The following is a 27,212-nucleotide window of genomic DNA, read 5'->3' as shown; positions in this document are numbered from 1 at the left end:
GTGGGAAAGGGTGGGGTGTACTTAAACAATAAAAAGAATCACGAGGAATTGTAAAGGAAAGGAATATGAACATAAATAACAAAAGGAACTGAAGGTCGATGTAGGAGTGTATCTAGGGGAGATTCCAGGGTATTGGTGTTTAGTAGAATACTAAAATATAAAGAGGACATAAAGTTCTGTTTATTTGTTGTCTCGTGTTGTTGTGGATAGGATGTAAGAGTCCATGGGTTTATAGAATGTGGATACTTAGAAACAATATGAGGTACAACACGGCCTGTTAATACTGGTTTCTCATGTTTTTGGTGGCAAAAAAGGTGAGCGGACGAATGAGCTAATGATACTTCCGAGGTGGCGCTAAGTAAGGAAGAAGACTACTTTCTATAACAATTTGGTTTGTTTCCTTTTTTTGTTGTGTTGAGCTTTATGTTTTGTTGGGTAGGACCACCGGCCTTCCGTAAGCCAGCTTGAATGAGGCTTGAACACACATTGGTGAGCGGCAAGTGAATCTAAGCCAACCACCTTAACCACTCGGCCACGGTCACAATTTCGAACTGTATTTCAATTAAACGGGCAATAAAGTTGATAAATGACTGTTACTAACATGTATGGAGGTCGATTTGCAGATATTTACTGTTACGTTAGCACTTTTGAGAGTAGTGAAATAGAGCCTGTTCAAAATGAAAGTTGAATTTTGGCAATATAATCCGCCTTGATTTGTTCAACTTTGGGACTTCACAGAAATAGTACCGATTTATTTGAAAAGCATACTTTATTTCAAACAAAAAAAATGATGTGGTTTACTGTTTTGACTTGTCTATATACATTTTTGAGATTTACATGTTTGGTGATTGACCCCTCTACAGTTAATCGCTACGCTTTCATATTTGATGGTGCGATGACTAATAAAGTGTAAGACTCCTTGATGCTTTTCTCCTAAATCCTACATAAAACGGAGGGAGGGAGTGGAATTTGTCTTGCAGCTTTCTTAGTCGTGCCCTTAAAAGTTAGGCTCTTGGTGCTCTGACTTCAGACAAGTTGTTGAGTACATTGGTTTAATTATACCTTAGATTTACCATAATTTTATGTTTTTCCTAATATGATCTGGTATTTCTTCACTAATGTTAGAGCCTTTCTTAGAGGAAAATGTTTTTTATTTACATTATGTTGTCTAACTTGTTGAAAATAGGGTAAGTGCGAGGTTGGCATGCCCTAAACGCGTTTAAACCCCCAGTTTACTTTATATAGGTTACTGACCGTTCTAAAGCGGTGCCCCTATTTTCAACTTGTTTTCTGTCTGTCTTGTATTTTGTGTTGCGTATGTTGTCTTATTTGTTGTTAGCGTTTCTTTCCTCTTTCTCCTCACCCCCCCCCCCCTATCGCCCCCCACTCCTTTCCCCTTGCATCTGTGCTCCCTTGCTTTGGCATCCCTCCCCTTTTACTATGAGTATGTTATCGTACCCAAGGCTGCCGGATTCCTAAGGCGGTGCCCGATTGTTGTTTTTCTTCTTATGTGTGTGCGTTTGTGTGCTTGTGCGTCTGTGTGTCTTGGGCGGTGCCCTACAGTGCTGTTATATCTTAATTGTCTGTTTATCTATGTAAGTTAGTTATGTGTGTTTGTATGTGTGGGTGTGTGTGTATGTGTGCGTGCGTGTGTGCCTGCGTGTGTGTGTGTGTGTTTGTCTTTTGTACACGAGTGTCTGGCTGCTGTGGTTTACGTTGTAGGGTAACTGTGATTAAGGAATGTAGCGTTCCTTTTTGAATATTCATCCTTGTTCCACTTTCCGCTTCACGCCCCCCCCCCCTCCCCATTTGCTTACCCACACCCTTTCCTCCCCTTTTTCTATATTTTGCATAAAATTAAAATGTAGTTGTTGAAGCAACCCGTCTATAATATTTTACCGTTACAGCTTCTTTTTGCGTGGCTCTGAGGTTGAGTTTGTGGTGCTCTGTGCTTCCGAGAATTTAACCCTTACCTATTATCTTTTGAGAAATCTCCCAGTACATAGTACGTGTCCGTTGTAAAAGTCTAGTTGTTAAGTTACGTACAGTCGAACAATCAGTCATATTGTCCAATAAAACATATAGGTCCGTATGCATATTTTTTTCACAGTTCGCTAATTATTAGTTGGAGCGTTTGCAGTTCTGCTTGTTTTATGTTACCATGTTAAATTATTTTTCATTTAAACCTATTGTCAATACTAACCTGATGAAAGGCAGTTACGTTGACCGTTTCATACTTGTTTCTTGGGATATAATAGATTCCTGAAAACATTTACCACAGATTGTTCTACGAAACGCAGTCAGTTTTGATACATCAACTGGGCAGAAATACGTTAAGATGTTACATGATTCATTTTTAAAAGTTTAAATGTTTACCCTTTTTCGTAGCCCAGTAGACTGAAGACTTTTATTTCTAAGTCAAGAGTTCGAACTCCGCACAGATCAATTGTTTTTCTAACGACATTCATTAATGAGTATTTTGAGTGACGTCACACATCTGATATGAAATTTACACGCTTATATTTGAAATATTGAAAGTTTTTGAGATAAGAACTGAATGAATAATAATATGAATTTCATCAGTTATACTGCAGTTATCGGGAATTTACTGCAGTCCTTTAATACAGGGCTCGTCCTGGCAGGTACAAAACTGGAGTGATGTCAACAAACATTGCTGCTGCAAAACGTTTGGTTGATGTAGAAACCAGGTACACTGTGTCTAAGACACAGAGAGATTTCATGAAATACTCATCAAGCACTTGGGCTTAAGAAAGGTTGGTGTTCGATGGGTGCCTCACATGTTAACTAAGGACCAAAATACCAGTAGAGGAATATGTGCCAAAGAAACGCCAAAAAATTTTAAATATAGATGATCGCACAATTTCACAGCTCCTTACATGAGATGAGATCTGGATATACTTTTATGAGACATAGCGTCGCCTTGACAAAAGACAATGGTGAATGTAGAACAGAAACTGCAAAAGGAACTAAAATTACCAGAAAGGTTTTGCAATTCATCATCTTTAACGCATTGGGTACTATTGTACAAATCCCTTATCCGTATAAAAACTCGACAGTTTTATAGTGACAAAGTATTGAAAGTTATTCAACAAAATTACAAAAAAACTACGTCATAGGACTGGTATTTACGATCTTCAGATGATGCATGAAAACGCTGCGGCTCATGGAGTGTCACCGTTCTATACATAGGCTGATTACCATATTCCGGCACTATTGCCATTATTTCTAGAATGGTCCTCGTATATAACTTTAAATATTAAGGGTTGTTTCAGCGAAATTAACATCCGATTGTTGCCGATATTGTTAATTAAATACGTAACATTTTACCTAAATGTCATTGACAGTTGTGTATCTTTTAAAGAGACTGTCCACAGTTTTGAAGTTGCATTCTTCTATTTCATAGCAAACCTCAAACCAACTCTCCAGAAAGACAAAGAACAATCAACGGAATCAACACCTAAGGACATTGAAAGGCATCGGCTCTTTCGGTTTCATGTACTTCGGGAGGTAATTGTAAATTTGGAATTAATATTCTGTAGTCATATTGTTTGTAATAAGATTTTTAGTTTACGTTTAACTCGCTCTCACAATATCATGAGTCAATGTATGTAGTTGTCTAGAAAATGATTGAGTAATTGAAAACATATTTTGTACAGCTCGAGACTGGTCAATCTGATTTGGAGGATAAAATGAAACCAGATGACAATGGCCGTCTTCGAGGCGTATTGACACGAACAAATGATGAAGATGACGGCCCTGATAAGTTATTATCCCAAGGGCGTTCTACGAGATATCGACTATTTGACATAAAGAGAGTTCAGAGACATTCTGAACCTGTCCTAGGAGTACCTGAATACGTGGAAAATCGGGAGACGAAGTCCAAATATGCACAAGGGTTGTTCAAAACCAGTCAATCTGGAAAAGACTTTGACAGATCACTTGAGATAGATGAAAAGTATTTATTTTCACGAGATGGTCACAAACGCCTCAAATGTTACCGAAGAAGAACTGACCCCTATAGAATAATGACTCCCCGGTCATAATATTATGACCGGGGAGTCATAATATTATGACTCCCCCACATGTAGAAAAATGACCCTCACATAGAATTGTGACCCCCATAGAATAACGACCCCTAACCTAAACCCTAACCCTAACCCATCTAAGGTACACTTACAACATAGTTATCCCCAGCCGATAGGCATCGGAGGAGAATATGGTAATGGCACCCGTCCGTGTGTGCGTCCGTGCATGCGTCCATGCAAGATTTTTGTGACCGCAGCTACTCATTCAATATTTGACGGAATAGATTCTAACTTTCAGGGATTACTACTACTGATGCTTAGTTGTGCAGGAAGAAAATATTTTGGATTTGCTCCACCTGTTCGGGAGTTATGGTCTTTTGTTTCTTTTTTCTTTTATATATATATAATATAGTGTATTTTTTGGTGATCGCAACTGCTCATTCATTATTCATTCATTATAGGATTGAATCGATTCAAACTTTTAGGGATTACTACTATTAATGCTTAGTTGTGGAGGAAGAAACAAATCTCGGATTTGCTCAACTCGTTCTGGAGTTATGGCCCTTTTTCAAATGGCATCGGCGGGAGATATGGCTGTCATTCGACTGCAGCCCTTGTTTTATTTCTAAGAAGTGGTCCTGGCTTCCCTGGTTTCTTTAAAAACACATTACAACTTTCAAGGTTCGATCGTTTTCAAAGGAAGTAAATGGAATGTACTTTTTATTTGGAGAAAAATCGTTTTTTTTTTTAATGGATGCTGTCAAAATAACGACGTGTGTAGTTTAGATATTACACACATTTATCGTAGCATAATACTGATAAAACCAGGAGAGGGAGGACTATAGGTACGCGCCGTTCATCTGTGTTATTCCAGCCGTCCTATGCCCGTCGGAATAAACGTGATACTGAGATAGCTTAAAAGAATATAAGGTATTTTAAATAACATGGTGTGATGAGAAATACCATATAGAAAATTAGACATGTAGCTATATTCAATAACTACAGAACATCAGGTTGCTATCATGGTAACTTAGTCCTTTGAAAAGATTTTTTTTTTTCAGAAAAAATTCTACAAAGATAGAAGGTTTGATAGAAACTTACATTTGTTTCCCTTTTTTACCCCAGTCCTCTGTCTCAAAGATGTTGGATGATATCGTATATGAAACTTGAAAAAGATTAATCCTTGCTTATAACTTATGGGAAATGTTGAGCGTTTCTACATCATTTCGTTATCTATTTCTTCGGCAGTCTGTCTTTCTGTCGCTACATCATTAGAGAAGACTTTTAAAGTACAAAAGATTTTTGTCATCTTGTATATGTCTTGGAGGCAATACAGAAAATATGTACGTCATTGTCTGTATCTGTCCTACTGTCCAAAACAGTATTCAGATTTTAACATTTAAAACTATAGGAGAGCTTTATTTATACATCATGGGCAATTTGGAAAGTATGCATATCCTTATATTTTGTTGCAGTATTTAAGAAAGGACATTGTCAATAATCTGCAAACCGTTGTATTTGCCTTGCTTCGTGTAAACTAAGTAAGAGACTGTAATTACTCAGTAAAGTATTATCTTGTACCCAAACATAAACATTTATTGATCAAAACTGAAAAAAAAACGGAAGGCAGCTGAATGAATATGTTCAAGTCGCCTAATGAAAATAAGCTTTGATTTTATCTATTCTTTCTTTAATTTCATAATAAAGTTTCATGTATCAAATCTGTCTTGTGTTCAGGTAGCATAGAAAATGAATGGTTTAATTTTTAGTTTAGCTCAGTTGTAATATTGTGACTGTAAATATTAGAGTTGATTTCACTAGAAGTAATATGTAATTATTCAAAAAGAGAAAACAAATAACATTTAACGTTCTAAACAAATTTTCCAGAACTACGTTTAAGCGGGTGCCATCTATTGATATACTTATCAAATCTCTCCATTGCTCCTTTAATGAAACTGTCGATGCAATCTATGAAGTCTATCACTGTGTACATTTTCTATGTAATGTCGCCGCTATGATAGCAATCAGTTTTGTTTGCCTCTATTTTAGAATAACATAAAGGAGACGGCTCAAATTTTGTATGAACTGCAAAACCGAGTCGGCAAAATCAAAAATGTAAGTAACTAATATTTACAAAACCATCTATGCTATATTTTATTGATAACAGGTTAACCATATAAACACTAAAAAATATAAAGAGTTTGACATTAAGGTGTATATGATGCAAAAATATAGGTATATAATATAATTATTATACCTCACATAAATGTCCAATGCAAATTTCCAATTAGTTTAACTTGAATAATATATCATATTCCCCAGTGATTTTATATCACATGCGCTAAATCGTTATTTTCAATTCTTGCGCAGGTGATATGATCCATATTTTCATATCATATGAGCCACCGCGTTATTTTGTTTTTCTGCGCATGTGACTAGGCGCTTATATAATTATACTTTAGGATTAAATTACCCTTTTCTGGCATGTGTGAACACGGCTGAGTTTTCTTTTTTTATTTCGAAAACAAATTTACATCAAATATCGAATCGAAGCTACCACAGTAAGTTTGGAAATGATCTAACTAAGAAATGAGTGCTCGCACTTATATGTTTCGTTTAGAAAAAAGAAAGTTATCGCCGTTTTTCGAATGCTACTGATTGACACAATGTTGAAATATTAGAATAAATATAGAGGTCAGCGATATGTAAACGTCTCGACTTAATCTGTCAAAAAAGTCTTATTACACAGCAAAGTCGCCACAAATTATGAGTGCTGACAAGTAAAGAGTCCTTTTTTCTGTCTTCATTATTTGGTTAGTAATAACTTTTTAATGTTAAATTAATTATTATGTTGATTTTCCAGTAAATATATCTTTCGGTATAATAAAATAAATACTGCATTCCTGAGCTGGCGCCTCGGTCAATATTCATATATAAAGCGGTGAACATTTTTCATATCACCCTCTTAGGAATGCAATATTTATATAATAGTAAGCATTTAGCTGATGTAAATATTCAGTTGTGATATATTAGAGTACATATAACTTGAGACTTGAGTCTGTTTTATGTACTCAGTCAGTTTATTCTGATAGATCAATTTTAATTCAGGAAATTGTAACCACAGCGAACGAAGTGTCCTCATTATATGTCGATAAAACATCTGTACCCGTAGGTTCTGGTAAGTTATATTGCTCTGTTACTGAAAACTCTACATTATCTATATTTTAAGAGAAAATATGAACTATAACTAAATATGTATATATAATATGATGGTCTGTAGCTTGTTAGTAAAATCTCATATTGCACGAAGTGTTTTAATGTAACACTAATGAGAGGAATGTAATATGAAGTGGGCTATTAACTTTTAAATAGCTCAGTGGTAGAGTGTCCGCTTTGAGTGCGGAAAGATTGAGGTTCGATCCATTGACGCGTCATACCAGATACGTCAAAAATGGTACGCTTGGCACTAAAAGCCTACCTTAACCTTCCAGCTGAACCTGAAGTATAGTTTTTGAACTTAAATTCATATTTTCATATTACAGTCAAGTCGCAACATCAAAAATGTATAACAGAGTCTATACTGATTGAAGATAAACGAAATCAGCCATATTCAGAAGACCATGAAAAACATGATACATCAAAGGAAATGTCTCCAAGTCTTTTATACGAAATCAATGAGGTATGATCAAGGCTTACTTTATAAAAATTGGGAAATGAGTTTATTCTTGTGTTGCTAGGGCACCGCTTTAAAGCGCATGTTTTTTGTCCATTTGTCTGTCGCCTGTCATTCTGCCCGTCTGTCAGTAAAAACTTAATCGCCGGTTCTTAACAAACCCATATTCCGATTTTAGTTAAACTGTTTGCGATGTTCAGTTCATGGTTAATATAAGCACAGGTCAAAAAGCATTAAAATACTGCAAGTTTTAGTCCTATTACTTAGTAACTCTTACTTAGAAACCCTTATTCCAATATCATTTTGATATGTTCTATGCTATTTGTTTTTCATTTTTTGTTGGGTTTAACGTCGCACCGACACTGTCTTAGGTCATATGGCGACTTTCCAGCTTTTATTGTGGATGAAGACCCCAGGTGTCCATCCGTCCATTATTTCATCATGGGGGGACCTGGGTAGAATCACCGACCTTCCGTATGCCAGCTGGATGGTTTCCACACATCAAGAATTAAACGCCCTGCGTGAGGCTCTAGCCAACATCGGTGAGGGGCAAGTGATTCGAAGTTAGTGACGTTAACCACTCGACCAAGAGGTCCATGCTCTCTACGTGCTCTCTTTTAAAATAAAGACTTAAAAGATGTGCAGACTAAATATCGATATAATATATGTACTTTTACAACAAAATTTAACTAAAATATATATTTTCCCATCTGTATAAACTTAAGAAGTTGCATTAGGTACTCACAGTATTATGAACGAATCTGAGTAAAGGTTCTTACCTACATGCGCATTGTTTTAAATTGCATCTTTTACATTTTTATACCTTGTTACTAATTAGTTGTCAGCTGTTTATTGCAATGTGTGATACGACATGTTAAGGATACTCTACGTAGATACCTGACATTTCTTGGGTTTTATTTTTACCTAATTTTGACATTATAGCTTCCTCTGACAGATTCAAAAAATGCATTTAAGATTCAAATATAAAACCGTTATTTGATTACTTTTCATGACAAACTATTATCATTTGACTTTTGTTAACCGCTCTTGAAGGAAAGAGTCTGGCTATAAATTTTGACATGGTATTTTTCGAATCAGCAGTTAAGCATTAGTTTTAACGAATATGTTAACTTAATGATAACGCGAAAATGAAAAGCAAGAAAGGGGGCTCTTGGCTCTTGGTATTTCATTGCTTTGATGTAACCTAAATAATATGGGCGGTTTTCATCAGATAAATATAACGGACATATGTTTGGTCTTATCAATAATAGACAAGTGAATATTGAATGAACTCTGAAACCAATTAATACATAATTTATAAAATTGTTAATAGCTATATTAAGACAGTCCCGTCATTAATAAAGGAGGAGCCAACTTTTGTTCATAGAATACATTTTTATTTTTTCTCTAAAGATTTGCATTTTTGTGAAGTGTTTTCATCTGCATATACAAAAATTTGCTGATTTCCTGTGCCTGGGATACATTCTGGGTGCATTAATCAATTCACAAAACATTTTGTGTATACGACTTTATTAAGATTTTAGACATTGGTATGATTTTAATATCAATGGGTAAGCAGAGTTCACAAATTACAAATAGTCAGGGCTTTTCTACACAAAATATTAGAAATGTGTTCATTTTAACACAGTCAGGAGTATGAATGCACTTTTAGTTAAATTGTTCTATAATTTTATGCTTATAACATAACGCTCAAATAATGAACTGTTCATTTTAATACTGCAGTATCCTTGAAATCTCCGTAGATATATTTGTAAAGCTAACTTAATTGCTTTTAGAGTACATGTGCATCATTGAAACAAACACTAAAAGAAATGAAGAGTATTGTCTTGAGACTAACAGATTGTGTATCAACGTGGAAAGACAACTTTAAGTTAGTTTATGTTGGACTTGCAGATTACAAAGAAATAGACGAGCTTGCTTCCAGGTATAGTGATTGACAAAGATTGACTTCCATGTACATGTATACTGGAACATTATTTTTGTTTTGAATAAACGGCATCATATGCGTATTTTGCTCATTAGTGCATTGCATGTAGTATGAATTGTTAAAGAGTACGATTCGGTTTGAAAGGGAATTCAGTTGTAAGCTTAATGCAGCTAACTATTAATTTGATAATAAATATGTTGATAAACTGAGATATACACATGCTCCCGCTTTTTCTGTTTTAAATTCTTTTCAACTTCAGATGCAGCCGAATTGGGAGGTACATTCATGACCTGCATCATGAAATTCTTCCATTATTGTTCGATATCCATGTAGAATGTGGATGGGCTACGAAAGAACTAGACATTTATGAGCACAAGTTGGACAGTTTGTTTAATGACTTCACAAAAAGGTTAGTACAATCATAGTACAATGTATTTACGTTAGTCCAAAAGATTAGAGGGAATGCTATTATTGTCCTTACTTTTTGTTTTGCTTCACTGTTAAACACAGTTACTTATTAATCAGATTCCAAGCCAGGAAACTAATATCTTACCATCATTAGACCAATATCATTTGTATATCGGACAGATATCATTACCATTACATCACGAAAATGAATTAATATGGTTAATATGTTCACATTTAGCAGACTTTGGGTCTTTGTTTGACCTATCTGCTAACTAAGCGACATCTATCAGATATGAGCATGCAGTACAAGTTATCAACAAGGAAACCAATTGTTGCATGAGGAATGTTTTTTTCATCTGGACAATAACAGAACATCGCAAGAAATTATTTCAGCAAGAAAACTTATGTTATTAAATGAAAACATCCACTATATTTTCCGTACCTTCATTAGTGTTTTAAAACACTTATTTCACTTTATTTCGGAATTAATTTGTTACAGTAAAATTAATATTATTTTCTACGGTTTAAAGACAAAGAATGAAAACTTTAGATCAACCCTTAGTAACTATATATGTTGTACACAAGTAAAGCGATCCACAGTTTTTATTACTATGGCAATTTATCAATAAAAATATGTTACAATACTATTATATAGAGATACAATTTCATTAATATAGCAATAGTTATTGCATAAATGGTCCAGAACTTTATGTTACATTAAAAAATCATGTTACAGTCTCTTCTTTTTAAAACATTTAACGGTGCGATTGAGCTTAAGGTATTGAGGTTTGCATAGCCCAGATCTGAATCTTATAACAACAATAGAAATACTCGAGAAAGAAAGAAGCCAATAAGAAAATAAGAAAGTCATTTATTCCTTTCATAAGACAATATTATATTTTCTACAACAAGAACAAAGCAAAAGTGCACTAAATATGGCTCCCGCCATAATGAGAAAAATAACTGAGGTATCTGTGTAAGGAAGTGGGCAGAAAGAATATTTTTGTTTAATTAAAGTAGCTCTGGCACTGCTAACCATGCGCAATGTCCCAAACCCCCCAATGCAAATTGATCATGCTATCATTATCACCAGTTGACAGAGTAATAGCTTTGTTGTAACCGTTCGTTCTATGCGCAGCCTGTGTTAGTTGGGGTTGTGCGATAGAGCATGGTTAGCTTCATACATATTTCAGCGCAAGAGGCTGTCGACACAAGGGTCCTTATTTGAATACCAGCAGATATACAAATCTTTTTCTATATATCCGATCGGATCATAACGCACAGTCAGAGATAATGTATGATACCAAGGGACAGAATATGGAATAGATGAAAGCTTTTCTTGTAATGACCTGTAGACAATCGTGTGGCGATCAAATTCAAAGTACTATATTTGGGACTGAAGTGTTGGACTGAAAAAATATTCACCATTTTATATAACATTTTTTTCTCTATATCAGAAAGTTAATTTGTTTGTGTTTATTAGTATTTCAGAAAATTAATATACGTGTTTCATTACTATGTTCGATATAAAAAATAACAGCATACTTAAAACTGGTCAGAAGATTTTATATATACATTTTAACATTTCAAAGCTTTATTAAATTTGTAGCATTTGAGATAAACTCATTTATTCCCATTGTTTCAGATGCTTCTATTTTAGGTAATTTACAAATTACGCCGTGGCTTCAATTAATGCAGAGGATTAAAATGTTTATGTAAAAAAGTTAATGATGACAGTTTGCATTTTTTAAAATCTTTAACAGTTTCAAGAAAGTAGGTCGATCTTTGTCATGAAATACTGGTCAATAAGAGCATACACTGCATGTGAAGCAACACAAACCAGAACGTGAAACAAATTATCTGATACCTTATGAATTTCAGTACGTTTCTCGTCACTGAACAGGACAGTTGTTTCATCAGAATGGACGGGAGGAAACATCTTCCTGTTTTGACCGTCAGGTAATTATATTACGTTTGGCGTTAGTAAACTAACATTGAGATGCGGTAATCTATATACGTATGTACTAAATCGAACTTTAGATAAATAAAGAGATGTTTGGAATTGCATCAGCAGTTTTCATAATTAGTCCAATTGCCTCAGCATTTTCAAAACAGTATAGAATTCTCACGCAATATAAATATATACTTCATTTTACAGGATTCTAGCGGCCGAAAATTTGCCGCCACATTTCGATAAAATAGAGGCAATGCTGCTCTCCGAAAGCGACATAAATGATAGTTTTGATGGCAACGACGATATGAAACAGTTTTCAATGAAAGCGAAAGAGAGAAGACTCCCTCTGACATCAAACCAAATCTGTTTCACACCCACAAGACAGGCAAGCTTTAGAAAGTTGAAAATAAAGAATAAATACCCTCCGGAAGAGTTCACCTCAGGCGAACAGGAGTACAAAGTGAAATATAGAACAGTTTTTACAACAACACTCGCTGACAGGCCATACTGGGTAAAATAACAGATTGTTTTGCAGTTATTATAATGTACAACAGTTGAAAAAGAATATTGCATTTTGACATCATCAAATATTTTGTTAGATATTGTAAGAAGGGAATCAAAATGGTCCCGAGTCGCTCTTTTGACCTTGACTTTTTTACCATATAAGCTATGATGACCCATCTCCGAACGTGTCCTATATGTCATTAAGTCGCATATTTTGGCCATGTTTCATGTAGAACAGGTAGAATATGTGGGCTCAAGAATGTTAAAAGGGTTTTTCTAGTAGTTGACCTTCTAGTGACATTCTTTCTGTCTCCATGTAGATTACAATGTTCACAAGATTTTTCTATTTTGACCTAATGATCTACTTTTTGGCTCTAGATGATCCATTTTGTTACCTGTATCAGCCGTAATAAATAAGATTATTCTGATCATGATTCATACATACAAGGTTGAAAATATGGTCTCTAGTTTTTAAGGTTATATTATGATTTTACCTAGTGGCCATTTAGTCTTTTCCGGATGACCCAGTTTCAAACTTATTCTAGATAATATAGATAATATAAAGACAAACATTTTGACTAATACTGACCAATTAGAAAATATGACCTCTAGAGTGTTAGCAAGGACTTTCTATGAGTTGACCTTGTTACCTAGAAATGTCAGATATTTTAAGTATAAAATATGAGATAGCATTTAAACCAAGATGATCCAATTTTAAACCTGACCTCGATTTCTTTTCATCAAGACCAAGTAAACAAATGTGGCCACTAGCGTATTAACAATTTTTTTCCCATGATTTGACCTAGTGACCTAGTTTTCAGCTTCAGATTATAAATCTGACCTAAAACATTCATACGTATATACATTTTGAACAGGTTTAATGAAGATCAGGAAGAAAACATATCCTCTGGAGAGTTTATGTTTTCTTTTTGATTTGACCTTGTGATCTACTTGTTAACCCTAGATGACCCAGTTTCAAACTCTTCCGAGATTTAATTGAGAACCAAGATGCATAAAAATTGGTTTAAAATTTTGACCTCTAGGGTTATAACGAACCAAATTGTAGATAAACTATAGACGCCGAACGATAGATACCATACCATCGATCTGTACTTATAATAGATACTTACCCTATGCCCTCTTAATACAAGGGAAACAATCTGTTTATAGAATGAAATCGTTGAGTGAACACCGTTTGTAAACCCATAACCTGTCTATGTTATATCAATGCAATTGAAAAGTATCTTCGTTAAATGCTATGCAGGATAACACAATCGTGCATCTAACAGTCCTGATGTTGTTTTCTTCAATTTTCTCATATATCTAGATATTTTTCTCATACTTTGACGCATATATAAAGGTAGTGAAGATTGTTATCTTTCCAGTAGAAACTTTTTTCAACATATTTTACCTCTTGAAATTCTGTGGGTTTTCAGTTATTTCAAAGCATCGTCAGTTTGTTGACAAATTTCACCACCCACGAAAAATGTCACAGTTTCCCCAGGGTAGTAATTGATTGATCTTTACATATTTTTCTTTTCAGATTGTAGTAATTATGCATGCTTTTTTTCATGCCTAGTGGTAAAAATGCATGGTTTGCATAAGGTACTAGGTCAATAGTCATCTAAGTCTACAACAGAGTCTCCATTTTTTTCTAAATAATTTACCCAGGATATTTTTTCAGATCAAATAAAACTTTTTCAAAAATTGACTTCTTTTTTTCAGAGAGTATACTTTGATGCAGTACCTACTTGAAATTTGTATTTTTAGTTCCACTGCCTACTTATAGCCCACAATGAACCTTTGCTTACAAAGATATACCCAGATACAAAAATATTGTGTCACACGCATTTCGTTTGGTTCGTCCATTCGTCTATTTTATCTTATTGTTTTATATCATTTTCAGAGTAATATTAAACTGGACACATGTATATGTTTACAAATTGCAGACGCTGTCTCTCCCAATGACTATGCTCCATGATTCAGTACCGGGTCAAGAGTTTCTTGCCAGTACGTCCATTATGTGGCAGTGTTGGGGTGTTGATGTGGTAAGAATTATTATTATTATTATACCACATTTATATAGCACTCTTTTCATGCACTTGTACACGTTCAAAAGTGCTTTACAGAATAAATTGCAAAAATACAAACAAATACGTATAAAAAGATAATGCATTCCACATTAACAAAAATCATGAATGAAAACAAGTATAATTTAAAAAAAAAACAAGATAAAAAAAAATAAATGTATCGGTCAGTTAACAAAATATTGTACAAAGAAGTGGGTTTTGAGCAGGCTTTTGAAAGCAGCTAGCGTGTCAGCTTCCCTGATCTTGACAGGAAGAGAGTTCCAAAGCTTTGGAGCAGTGCACGAAAAGCTGCGATTGCCATACATCATGGTATTAGATTTTGGCATAACCAGTGACAGCGTGTCTTGCGATCTTAGGGTCCTGACCGGTTTATACACTTCTAGCATATCCCTAATATAGACAGGGGACTGATTGTGTAACGCCTTGAAGGTGTGGGTCAGAACCTTGTACTGCACCCTGTATTTCACTGGCAACCAGTGAAGCTCCTTCAGAACCGGTGTTATATGATTGCGACGGGGCGTCTTAGTGATTACGCGAGCTGCAGTGTTCTGGACATGTTGCAACTTGTTAAGTGTGCTGTTTGGTATACCACTTAACAAGGCATTACAGTAGTCTAACCGTGAAGTAACCAGGCTGTTTATAAGGGTTTTTGTGGCATCACTGGTAAGATACCGTCTGATGTGACCTATTCTGCGAAGTTGTGCATATCCAGCCCGGCACACCGAGTTGACTTGTTGTTCCATATCCATACCGCTGTCAAATACTGTTCCAAGATTCCTAACACATTTCGTTGATTTTATCACAGAATCACCGACCTTCACAGAAACGTCATCAATGTACTTGGAGTTACGCTTTGATGTCAATAGCATTACCTCAGTTTTGTCAGCATTGAGCTTCAGCATGTTGGAATTCATCCACGAGACAATTTCAGTCAGACAGCTCTCAATGCGGCGCAAAGCTTCACTTCTGGCCACAGCCTCTATCGGCTTAAAAGATAGGTATAATTGAGAGTCATCAGCGTAGAAATGATGAAGAAGTCCATGACGTCTGCATATGGCACCCACGGGTTTAGTGTACATGATATAGTTCTTTGGACCAAGCACTGATCCCTGGGGCACACTGTATTTCATCAACGTAGGCGTCGACAACTCACCATCAACGCATACAGTTTGATAGCGGTCACTAAGATATGATGACATCCATGCAAGTGCTTTGTCTGTGACTCCAAAATGATGTTCGAGCCGGTGTAACAGTGTTTGGTGATCAATCGTGTCGAAAGCCGCAGAAAGATCGAGTAGCACGAGGACTGTTACAGAGTTTTGATCGAGAGATGTGAGGATGTCATTCTGTACCTTTATCAAAGCCGACTCAGTTGAATGAAACTTTCTGTAAGCAGACTGCAGTCCCTCATGTAGCTCATTTTCACTCAAGTGCCGCTCAAGACGCGCATCTACTACCTTTTCTAAGATTTTTGAAATGAAAGGGAGGTTAGATACAGGCCTGTAGTTTTTGAGAATGTTTGGTTCAAGACCTGGTTTCTTAAGCAGGGGTCTTATCCTAGCACTTTTAAACTCTTTTGGTACATAACCTAATTCCATTGATGTATTTATGATGTTTGTTATCAGCGGCAAGAGCTCATCGAGACATTTCTTCAGAAGCCATGTTGGTAAAGGGTCAAGTTCGCAGGACTTGTTTGGAGATTTTTGTATAATTTGTTCTACTCTTCTATCGTTGTAGGAGCCAAATCAATAAGACAGTTTGCTACTTCTTGGTGTTCTGGACAATGCAAGTCTACTGAATCACGATCAGTTTGGCTATGCGAAATAATATCATTCCTAATGTTCTCAATTTTCTCGATGAAAAAGTCACTAAACTTCTGCGCAAGTTCCTTTGGTGATGTGTTAGAGGGACGGGAAGCATCTTGGCTGTCTCCTAGTAGATTTTTGGTTATCTTGGCCAAACTTTTGTGGTCAGTGCCACACGACTTCACCTTATCAGAGAAGTAGTCGGTTCGGGCCTGAATTAGGAGTTTATTCATGGTAGCACATTGGTCCCTATAAAGTTGATGGTCGATTGTTAGTTTGGATTTACGCCACTTCCGCTCAAGCTTGCGTTTTAAGTGTTTAGCCTCATGAAGTTCATCTGTAAACCACGGACAGCTAGGTCGGAGAACGATAGTTTTTGTGCGTAAAGGAGCGTGTTTATCTATCAGTAAGGATAATTTCCTTTTGAATATGCATTTACTAGCTGATCCACGTCTGCGCCTTCTGGAAGCGTATTTAGTGCAAGGGACGCTGAGATGTCTTGTTTGAAAGAACTTACGTCAATAGAGCGTAGTTTCCGAAAAGAAACCTGCTTCCGTATCGGAGCTGGTTTTGCGGCACTGGCGTTGAAGTGAATTGCATGGTGATCCTGTGACATATTACCAGTATTGTCACAAAGACCTGGATCGATGACCTCGACACATGATATTATTTTGCTGTCGTTCCTGGTTATTACAACATCTAATGTATGACCGCGGGCATGGGTTGGTCCGTTCACGTGTTGATGCATACCACATGACTGAAGTACACTTTTAAATCTGACAGCATCTCGGTCTGATGGAATATCAAGATGGAAATTCATGTCTCCCACAATGATGATGTCTTTATCAACTGTAGCATACCTGCCTAGGAAAGTAGGCCATTCTTCCTCTAGAAACACACTAGTCTTTAAACCGTTTTGTTTTGTTGGTGGTGGTCTATATATCACTGCCACTCGTGCAGAAAATCCATTGATGCTCAAATTACAATCCATGTATTCAAATTGTTTAAAATCTTTGTCACGACTAGATGCAACAACACGAAGAGTAATTGCAGACTTATGTATGAGAGCCACACCCCCTCCACGGCTGCCGCTGCACCGTGCCACACTTTTAATTGAATATCCATTCGGTACAAGTTCGCCAATACACGTTTTATCCATGGTAGTTCCGAGCCAAGTCTCAGTGAGTGCTACCAAATCAAAATCATTTGAAACTATGTGATCACACAGAGAAACTGTCTTATTTTTGACAGATCTTGGATTGAAACTGCATACACGAATTTTCTTCTCACTTCTTCCTGTTGTAATGGATTCACATCTAATTTTGGTAACATTTTTGGTATTTTGCTGCTGAATTTCAAGGTTTTGGCTATCCATACAATTTGAACTGTTTATACAGATTTCATTTCGTGGTCGAACTATAATTGTGATTTCTTCAGGCAGTACTTGTAAATTATACAAATGGACCCCTTTATTGACATCCCATATTGATTTAACTTTATGTTTACCTCCTCTTGAACCTCTGTATTTTAAAATACCTAACTGTTTTATTGTTGTTAAAAGAGGAATATCTGGCCGAAATTTCCCCCGGGCATACTTTCCAATATCAAGTAGTTCACGTCTATTGTATTGGTGTTTGACATGAAAAGCTACAAGTGATAATTGGTCAATCATTGTGTGTGAAGAGAAATCAGTTGAAAATTTCAACGTTATTCTGAAAAAAATGCACAAATAAATTGAAAAAATACCAACAAAATGCAAGTATTTCACAATATTTCACAAAACTATTTACATCAATCTTCCCACAATCAACCAATACAAACTCAAGACAACTTCCACATATATATGTTTAGTAATTCTCGAGAAATAATCAAATAAATGTCAGCGAAATGAAATGCAGCCTACACTTGGCGCAATATAACATATACACTGAATGAAGAATGAATCTGTGTTGTACATGTCTTTCATGCCGTATTATTATTTGTCAAAATTGTTTACAATTATTACTTTAGTTATATATCTGGAACATAAAACAGTGTTTTCAAATATATAAATAATTATATATTTGAAAACACTAATATATAAATAATTATATATTTGAAAACACTCAGGCAGGAAAATACTGCCTAGTATCCCTTCCAACTAATCTAATTTCAGAATATGAAGTTTCCTTCTCTGGAATGTGTATTTAAATGATAGAGGTTGCTGTTAAGAGCTTCATATAAAGTAAAGTTAAAATGTTAAATTAGAAAGTATAACAATATTCAGTATAACATGTTATGGTTGAATTAAATGCATTATAGAAATTACATGTATTTACTTTCTCAACCTCGAACTTTTTAAATCTATGTATTAACGAAAATGTTTTAGTTCAAGCTACCCTTGCAATCGGATGCAGAATTGCCATGGACCAAGGTAGAGGAGCTTTTACAGGCAAAGTTCCTCAAGTTACATCCATTGACACCTCTATCTGATGGAAACATACTTTATTTGAAGGAAATGTTGTTTGGTATATGTCTTCATATATTATGTTTTAACTTGTATTAATAAACTTTGTTATGTATAGATATCAACTGTGTGTGAGTATAACAAAGCATAATGTTTAGAAGCTAAATTTACGATTATATTTTTACATAATATGCAGATTATGAAAGCAAAGGATTTCGCTTTTTATTTTTGGTGAGTCATGTTTATGTCCAGAAAAAGACGAGGTCTTATTTATGAACAGGTATTAGTTTTGCGATACAATAATGTACACTAACTAAATGGCTTGCTGGTCTAACATAAGAAGTTTTCGTGTTTTGACTTTAGCCCAGTATACCGACCAAATAGTACATATTTAAATAAGGAGTCGTCCTATTAAAGAAGCTTATCGACCAGCTAGACAGGATTTGCACGAGACTGTACATTGAGTGACATCGTGTCACGTTTACATCATATCTGTTGGCGGTGTAAATAACTCGTGCTGAATACTTACCTCTGTTATTTGAGGTAATCCTTTTTACTTCTTCATGAGAATCATACCTGCGTGTCACACTGCTTGCAAGCAACAGCAAAAGTAAAACTCTTTCAGATTTTACCTACAGCTCCTAGTTTCTCCGAAATATTTTAAAAGAAACAATACAAATGTGCTCTTCTATTTTAACAGTGAATAAAATATAGGCCGGAACTCGGATATGTGATAATTTATATTCACAACCCGAAATACTGCATATATAGAGGATATTTGTTTGTTTTGAGTGAATATGGAATATATTTCACTGAGAAGTGAGAAAATTTCAAATATTTTCACGAGCGCGTAGCGCGAGTGAAAATGTGAAAATTTTCTCACTTCGAGGTGAGATATATTCAATATTTACGAAAAACAAACAAATTTTCTTTTTATTTTATGCCCAATTACGTTGAGAAATGCATTTTGCAACTGTTTTAATCTCAGCGCGGGAAACAGACGCGCGTAAACAGACATGACGTCAGACGTGCTGTGACGTTATAAAGACGCATGCGACATAAAGTTCCATTTTGTTTTATATTTTGCTGCATAACGGTATGAAATTCCCTTTAAGTAAAATAATTTGAATCGAGAAATATACTATAAAGAACAAAGTGCGACTATAATTTTCATCCTGTTTTAAGCAAATAATTTAAAATTCATACACAATGTAATGAGGGGGCGGAGCTATATCTCTCACAGTGTGAAAATATAGATTTCATATTTTCACAGTGTGAGTGATGAGATATGAAAATATTTAACTGATAGAATACAGTATTTCATCAGTTAGCATAAAATAAAGATATTTATTCACAGACAGAATACAGGAACACTTTTTTCATTTCGGCTCTAACCGCATAAAAATTCGATATTAACTATTAACGGAACTATATTTAGCATTTGGTCCATTGTATGTTACACTTCTTATCCCGATTGGAATGCATATAGTATAACGAAAGTTTTAGGTGCTACTATTTGCGAAATTTTGACCCCACGCTTTTACGGTTAGAACTCTCAAATCATTTGTGAATATTATTATCACATGCCCCAAAATGCAAAGATTTTCCTTTTCTGTCCCGGAATTCCGTTTCTTGTGGATGAGTCCACATTGTTTTGACATCTTACCTTTATGTGATCGTTAGGAAATGCACTGATCAAAATCTGTTTATGGCATTTTTTTTTTGTATGTATATAACTATGGTTTCTGAATTGTGTTTTAGCACCATTTTGCACATATTTACAAAAGTGTTTGTCATTCACATGAGTTAATAAGAAGTGTTTATTTCTCAGACTTTTGTCCCGCAATAAAAGAAAATAGACGAACACAACTTCTTAAGGTATAGATAAAAATATGCGATTTACAAATTATTTCTGTTATTCGATGTCTAAAATGAATACATTTTGCTATTTTTATAAATGTTAAAATTGCAAATATTCATCAGAATTACTAATATTATGCCTATCCTATTGAATTTTACCTTATATTGTCTTGCAAGGAAATGAAGTTAATATTTAAGGGTTTTCAATTTTTTATTGTAAGAACTAGAGGAATCATATGTAGGTGAATCAAGCAATGGTGTAGGAACTTACAAATGAGAAAAATTCTGTGTATTTTTTGTAGCGAAAAACAAATTTTAAAAGAGTATATGTTATACACATATTTTATTTTATTTATTAGGTTACTGTCTTTCTTAACTTAATAAATCCCTCTCGTCTCCAAAATGTTTATCCCCTTCGGCAAGCCCAGGGTTGGATAAACATTCTACAACTTGGCGGATAAACTTAAGGAATACAGTAACCTAATATTCTCTATATCCAGAATAATGGCACTAGATATGTCATAGCGAATAAAGATGCGTCCACCATGTTTCAAAGTTCTTTTCCATTTCAAATAAGGACTGAAATACATAGAAATACAATTATTTAAATGCACCTACATAAGTCACTTCTGTTATACATATATAGCATGTCACCATGGAATCGAAAGAAAATAACAGGCTACTGTCTTTTGGTATCAAAGTTCTCAGGCCGAAACTGGTATGTGCTGAAAGGGGTGAGGTTCTCCGAACCGTATTCTGTTATTTTATTTTTCGTGTATCTCAGTTTACCTGCCTAGAACAACATATGCCCACTTTTACTTTTTACTTACTTAATTATTTCCTGAATAAAAGAAATCATCCTCTTGAATAAATCAGACCATGGTTTTATTTCCACATTTTTAAACATTTCACTCAGACAAGTATATATCCCAAGCGCATAAAATTTCACTTCCACTTCCAGTCCAGACTCAGTCAGAGAGACTGTAAAGTTTAATTTATAGTTTTACACTGTTCCAAGAATTTTTATTTACACAACAACTATTGCTGCTACTTAATAAAATAGATGCTTTAAATTAGGCATAACTTAAGAATAAGTATTATATACTGTCAAGTGTATAATTAACCTTTCCAAGAATTAATCCATGTAACATTGTGATGTCATGGTGAACATTACATAATGGCGCCATTAAGTACTAGTGACTGTGCGATGAAAGTTGAGACAGGCATAGCTAAGAAAATTACTAGTTGAGATTGCAGAATCAGTTTACAAAAATAGTCGTGCAACATTTAAACTGGACCCTGTAACAAAATTCAAATTAGAAAGAAACTAATGTTTAACTAGTCCGTCAGAATGGAAGGAGCTTATTTTTGATATCAAGCCAATGACCTGCAAAAAGTATCAGGCAAGGGATATCAAGCACTGTGCACAGTAGTTGCATGATAAAATACAATAAAGCATATTTACTCTGCCCTAAACATTTCCAGCTTAACATGATAAAAAGTAACGTTAAACAATACTAGATTGAGAAAGGGATAAATGTAACAGCGTTCTCATTCGTCAATATGAAAAATATGTTTGCTTTCAATTCAGGTACAACTGATGTTCCGGATTCACGGATTGTTTCGTTTGAAGAATTCTGTATAGTAAGTTTAACTGATAATTTTATAGATTTAGCTTTTGTTAATATGTATCATTTTCCCTGTAAAACCGAAGTGATATTGTTAAGTTCAGCTGGTCTAAATGATCCGAATTGAATAGCATTGGATGCGGCTGTCAATACACACAGCAATAAAGTATAGAAATGGAAGGTGGAATACATTGCATTCAATGTGTCGCTTATTGCCACTTGATGGCCAACCCTTAGACTACATAATATATAAGATAAACGTTTAAAAAAAACATTGAACCGGGTTAGTATTTGGTTACCAACCTGCGTTTGTGCAGTTCTAGACTGGTGTGATGAATACAGACCAAGTAAGAAAGTAAGAAAGCCATACGGTAACTTACAACTATATGTTTTCATTAAAACAGTCGTATTTGTTCATTAATTGAAGAAATGGTGGCGATAGTTATGCGTTTTACAGATATATAGTTATATAGGTTTACATGAAACTAATTGCAGGGATTATTTTCTTTCAGAATGAAACGGAATCAACTTCTTCGACACAAACTTTCTGGAAATGGGTTATAGATGCATACAACGTCATTGAAAAATATCTGTTAGATTTTTGGCAGAATGGGTACCTATTTTTATCATCATTTAATCCTTCCAGATGTGCATTAATTAACTCGTAATTTTCACTAAAGTGTTTTGTTCCTTTTAATTTCCTTCAGATTTTCTAAAAGGACAATATTGAAGATAATCTTATATATTTCAATACTTATTCACACATATGCGCAAGGATTTTGCATTATGTTTAAAACATATAGAACCGTTTAGCAAAATACACGTATTTCATAAAATTAGATTAAATCGTTTTGAATAAGTGTTGGTTTAGTCACATATTTATGTGTTGATTTATTCAAATCGTTACATTACGTTAGCCTATTACATGTACACTTAACAATTCCTCATAGAAACACCTATAAAAATTTCAGTTTGATACTTGGGTTTATCAGCAAGGAAGAGGCTGAACTGAGACTAAAATACTATTTTACCCTAAAGCATGGGACCTTCATTTTGCGATTTTCGGACCATCACTTGCCAAACAATGGGAATGTACAAAATGCATATGGGCAGCTCAATGCATATGTATTAACAACCACAGAAGAAAATGGTAGGTCTTTATTACGCATACATCATGTGTATAATAAGTATCTAATGTTATCTATATCATATTACTTACTAATTTTTTTATTTATTATCATTTATTCATTATAAATGTCACTAGTATTCAAAGAATTTTTGTTCTCCTTGACAACTATAAAAAATGTTTTTATCCATTCATCTTTTTATTTTATAAAGTGGCCATATCATACTTGGCGTCAAGCGTATATAGGAAACTTGGCGAATACTTGAACAGAACTGACAGTAAAGCAGCTGAACCACGCTGGGTTTTTCTGATCATGCATAGTGATTTAAGCAAGATTGACCAAAGACAATTAGGTAATTTTGATAGTAACAACAATTTTAATATTTTTATCGATGCAAAACAATTAAATTAGGGCTAGCAGTACTGATGACAATTGCTTCATTAACCAAACTGTAGACGTGAACACTGTCAAATGATGCTTGGTATTGTATAATACACCTATAAGATTCTTTAAATAACCATAGATATATTAATTTGAGAAAAGAGCCGAAAAAACAAGCCCGTTTTGAAGACAAATTAATATTATCAGATTTAACACTCGGCGTTGCATAATAACTCAATCTATACTCAAATACATGTAGTAATAAAAAACTTGTATCAATTATAGAAAATGCAACCAAACCAGGTGTTATATTTCTGGATGAACTAGAAAAACTTTTATACAAGATACCAGACCTGGCAGATATGCTCCGGGAGCATGGAATGCATGACGGTCTTGATATATTGCGCTCAAGTGAAGTAAACGGTAATTTTATTGGTATTGATATTGGTATTGATCACACATTTGATACTCGTGAGCTTTCACAATAAGAAAATATTTCAAATAGGGTTGTAGACAAGTATGAACAGTCAGCATATATGCATAGACATTATATAAAGTTTTGTATATATACTGAGCAAGACTTCAAACTTGACTAGAAGAATGCAGGTATATTTTTTATTTTTAAAGGTAGGCTAATGAATTTTAAACATCGTTTTTTTGACCTGAATGCCTACTCAAATATCGGTAAAATAAGTTATACTTTTGCATGGCTGTGCGCGTGCTAATCGTGATTTTGTTATTTGTATTCTTAAAATTTGGTTGAGTTTAATTTTTGTTGTCTGTCTCAAGAAGCCTGGCGTTTTATGTAAGCAAAAAGCAGAAAACGTCTGAAACAAACTGAATATGCCTCGGAGTTTTGTTCAGCAAAACTAGCCATGGGCGTTGTATGGACCCAGTTGTCAAAAACGTTTTATTGCCTTTGTTAGCCCCGTTTTTTTTTTGGTAATAACATTTCCATTTCATTGCACCAGGCACATAGACAAAAAATATACAATGTAAATAAGTTGCTTTGGCTGAGTACTTGCATATTATAGTCTAGTTGCCCTTTCGATGTACAATCTCTAAATAAGAACATAAATACCCTTCAATAAACTGGTCGTTTCTTCCACAGAACTCTTCACTCTACATCTAACTTCACTGTTGGTAACTCGTATCCACTAAAAGTACGATTAAACTTTATATGTTTTACATGTCATAGATTTCTTGTCTGCCACTGTCTGATCTTTTTTATTCTTTTATCCTTATAAACTCAGACCGTTAGTTATATTTCTTTATTTCTAGCAACAAAACCTAACTAGAATTTTGAAGTTCTGTGCTCTTTTTAACACAGTTGTATTGTAATAATCATAACAGATATATAAATAGACAATTAATAGCAATGAAACTGTGAATAATTTAATAAAAAGCACGTGAAAGTTTCCTAATGTTTTGACATGTTCTGTTATATTTATCTGTAGCGGCATGTTAATGTTATGGATTTACTAATATTTCAGACGAAAGCGTTCTAGCTTTAAGCGAGTATGTATTCAGAAAGATCGGAAGAGCCCTTGAAGAGTTACATGACGTGCAAGTTCCAGGTGGTCAGCCTGAACCTTGCTGGGACTATATCATTAATAATGATAACAGACTCGACATAACCCGAAAAGACCAAAGGAATATACGTCAGTAAAACGTTTACCATAGATATTTCCTTATATAGTATAATAAGGTATCAGTGATGTGCAGTTTTCTGATACTGTTTTGCGCTCAGTAAAGTGTAAATGGATGTGATGTAATTCATAAGGAAGTATTTCATACCACTAGTCTTATTCCTAATTATATTTCATAAATATTATTGACGTATAGAAATGAACTATTCTGCCATGCACAATTCAGGAAGATATGTTTTTTTACCGACAGCTTATTTGACGATCGGAAATTGTGATATATGAATAGGGCATCTTGAGACATCATTAATAAGGAAGCTAAATTGTTTTCTTTTGTTTAGTGGTGATTGTAAAGTTGATAACAATTTTACGTCGTAGGCTTTCTTTAACCTTTCTACACTATTGATTGATACATTTAGATAAATGTGGAGATTCTATAACTTTTTCAAGAAAAATACTTTTGCACAATATCATTCTCATGGCGTGCATATACATTAAACAATACTCATCACATATACAACTAACTATCTAAATTGCAGGTAAAAGTTTAAACCCAGGCGAAAAATTCCTCGAGATCTTCGACATTTGCAAACACACTCTGACAGACCTTAAGATCTTATGCAAGACTTACAAAATGCAAGGAATCCTTGATATACTTGCATCAAATCGACAAGAAGGTATATTTAACATAAACCATTTATACTCTCTTCGGTAAACGGCCGAAAATTTGGTAGGAAGTTAGTGTCTGTGTTTGAAAGCTTAAATATATTATTCCATATACGTTAACGTGTTACAATGGACAGCGTGGTCAATTATTTACACCCGTTTATATTTACCAAGATTGATCAAAGAGTTCAAGAAATAGCTTCCATATTCCAGAACGCCATTTAAGATATACAGATGGTAGATATATGGGATAAAATTACCCTCAACTGCTGATATACGTGTGCACAAAAGTATATATATTGCTTACTTTTCCGATATGTTGGATACTTCTTGTCTGCCCTTGGAAATTGTTTGTTTGTTCGATTGCTTTAAAGTATATATATATAATTATACAAACCTGTCAAGTTACAAGGCAGGAACAAAAGTTTTGTACAAAATCGTTGAATTTGGGATTGATTTTAAGCGGTCGTATAATAGAAAACCTTAGTAATGCAGATGTTCGCATGTACGATGTCGACTGTATATCGTATATATTTTTCCCAACGGTAAATGTTCAACTTTATGTTTATTAGGGTATCTGCAAAAGACATTAGTTGATGTACATATTGGCGGCGAGAGAGAACTTCGAGAACAAAAACTGCTTGACATTTTGAAAGAAAATCGTTCACCGGATGGCTGTCAAATGTTTAGATATCTCTATCCGGGATTATACACATTGGATGAACTCTGCGGAAAATATACTTAGGTATATCTCATCATTTTCATCATCAGTTTTCAAGCAGTGCCTTAACATGTTCTAGTAAAACTGAATTCACCGTTGTATCATGCAACGCCCATATCATTTATTTTATTCAGTGAACTAAAGAAAAAGACAGGATATCTGATTTATTATTATTTTTTTTTTAGATTTAACTTCGCACCGACACATGATAAGTCATATGGCGACTTTCCAGCTTTAATGGTGGAGGAAGACCCCAGGTGCCCCTCCGTGCATTATTTCATCATGAGCGGGCGCCTGGGTAGAACCACC

At 34.6% G+C, this 27,212-nt stretch overlaps 1 protein-coding gene across 1 annotated transcript in view; it reads left to right on the top strand.

Annotated features, from left to right (window-relative positions):
* Positions 1-26,941, top strand: part of LOC128548770 (uncharacterized) — a 43,265-nt gene extending 16,324 nt beyond the window's left edge. The window contains exons 12-29 of the mRNA XM_053524217.1: positions 3,425-3,528; positions 6,096-6,161; positions 7,155-7,224; positions 7,589-7,725; positions 9,516-9,664; positions 9,927-10,076; positions 11,957-12,034; positions 12,234-12,540; positions 14,483-14,581; positions 18,797-18,935; positions 22,326-22,378; positions 22,875-22,975; positions 23,334-23,512; positions 23,701-23,841; positions 24,156-24,293; positions 25,364-25,531; positions 26,056-26,193; positions 26,755-26,941. Of these exons, the coding sequence (XP_053380192.1) occupies positions 3,425-3,528; positions 6,096-6,161; positions 7,155-7,224; positions 7,589-7,725; positions 9,516-9,664; positions 9,927-10,076; positions 11,957-12,034; positions 12,234-12,540; positions 14,483-14,581; positions 18,797-18,935; positions 22,326-22,378; positions 22,875-22,975; positions 23,334-23,512; positions 23,701-23,841; positions 24,156-24,293; positions 25,364-25,531; positions 26,056-26,193; positions 26,755-26,927 (2,390 nt within the window). The 3' untranslated portion in view covers positions 26,928-26,941. The remainder of the gene's footprint in view (positions 1-3,424; positions 3,529-6,095; positions 6,162-7,154; positions 7,225-7,588; positions 7,726-9,515; positions 9,665-9,926; positions 10,077-11,956; positions 12,035-12,233; positions 12,541-14,482; positions 14,582-18,796; positions 18,936-22,325; positions 22,379-22,874; positions 22,976-23,333; positions 23,513-23,700; positions 23,842-24,155; positions 24,294-25,363; positions 25,532-26,055; positions 26,194-26,754) is intronic.
* The last annotated feature ends 271 nt before the right edge of the window (positions 26,942-27,212 follow it).

The sequence above is a fragment of the Mercenaria mercenaria genome, chromosome 15 (genome assembly GCF_021730395.1).
Source record: "Mercenaria mercenaria strain notata chromosome 15, MADL_Memer_1, whole genome shotgun sequence".
Lineage (NCBI taxonomy): Eukaryota > Metazoa > Mollusca > Bivalvia > Venerida > Veneridae > Mercenaria > Mercenaria mercenaria.
This window is presented reverse-complemented; position numbering and strand designations above follow the sequence as displayed.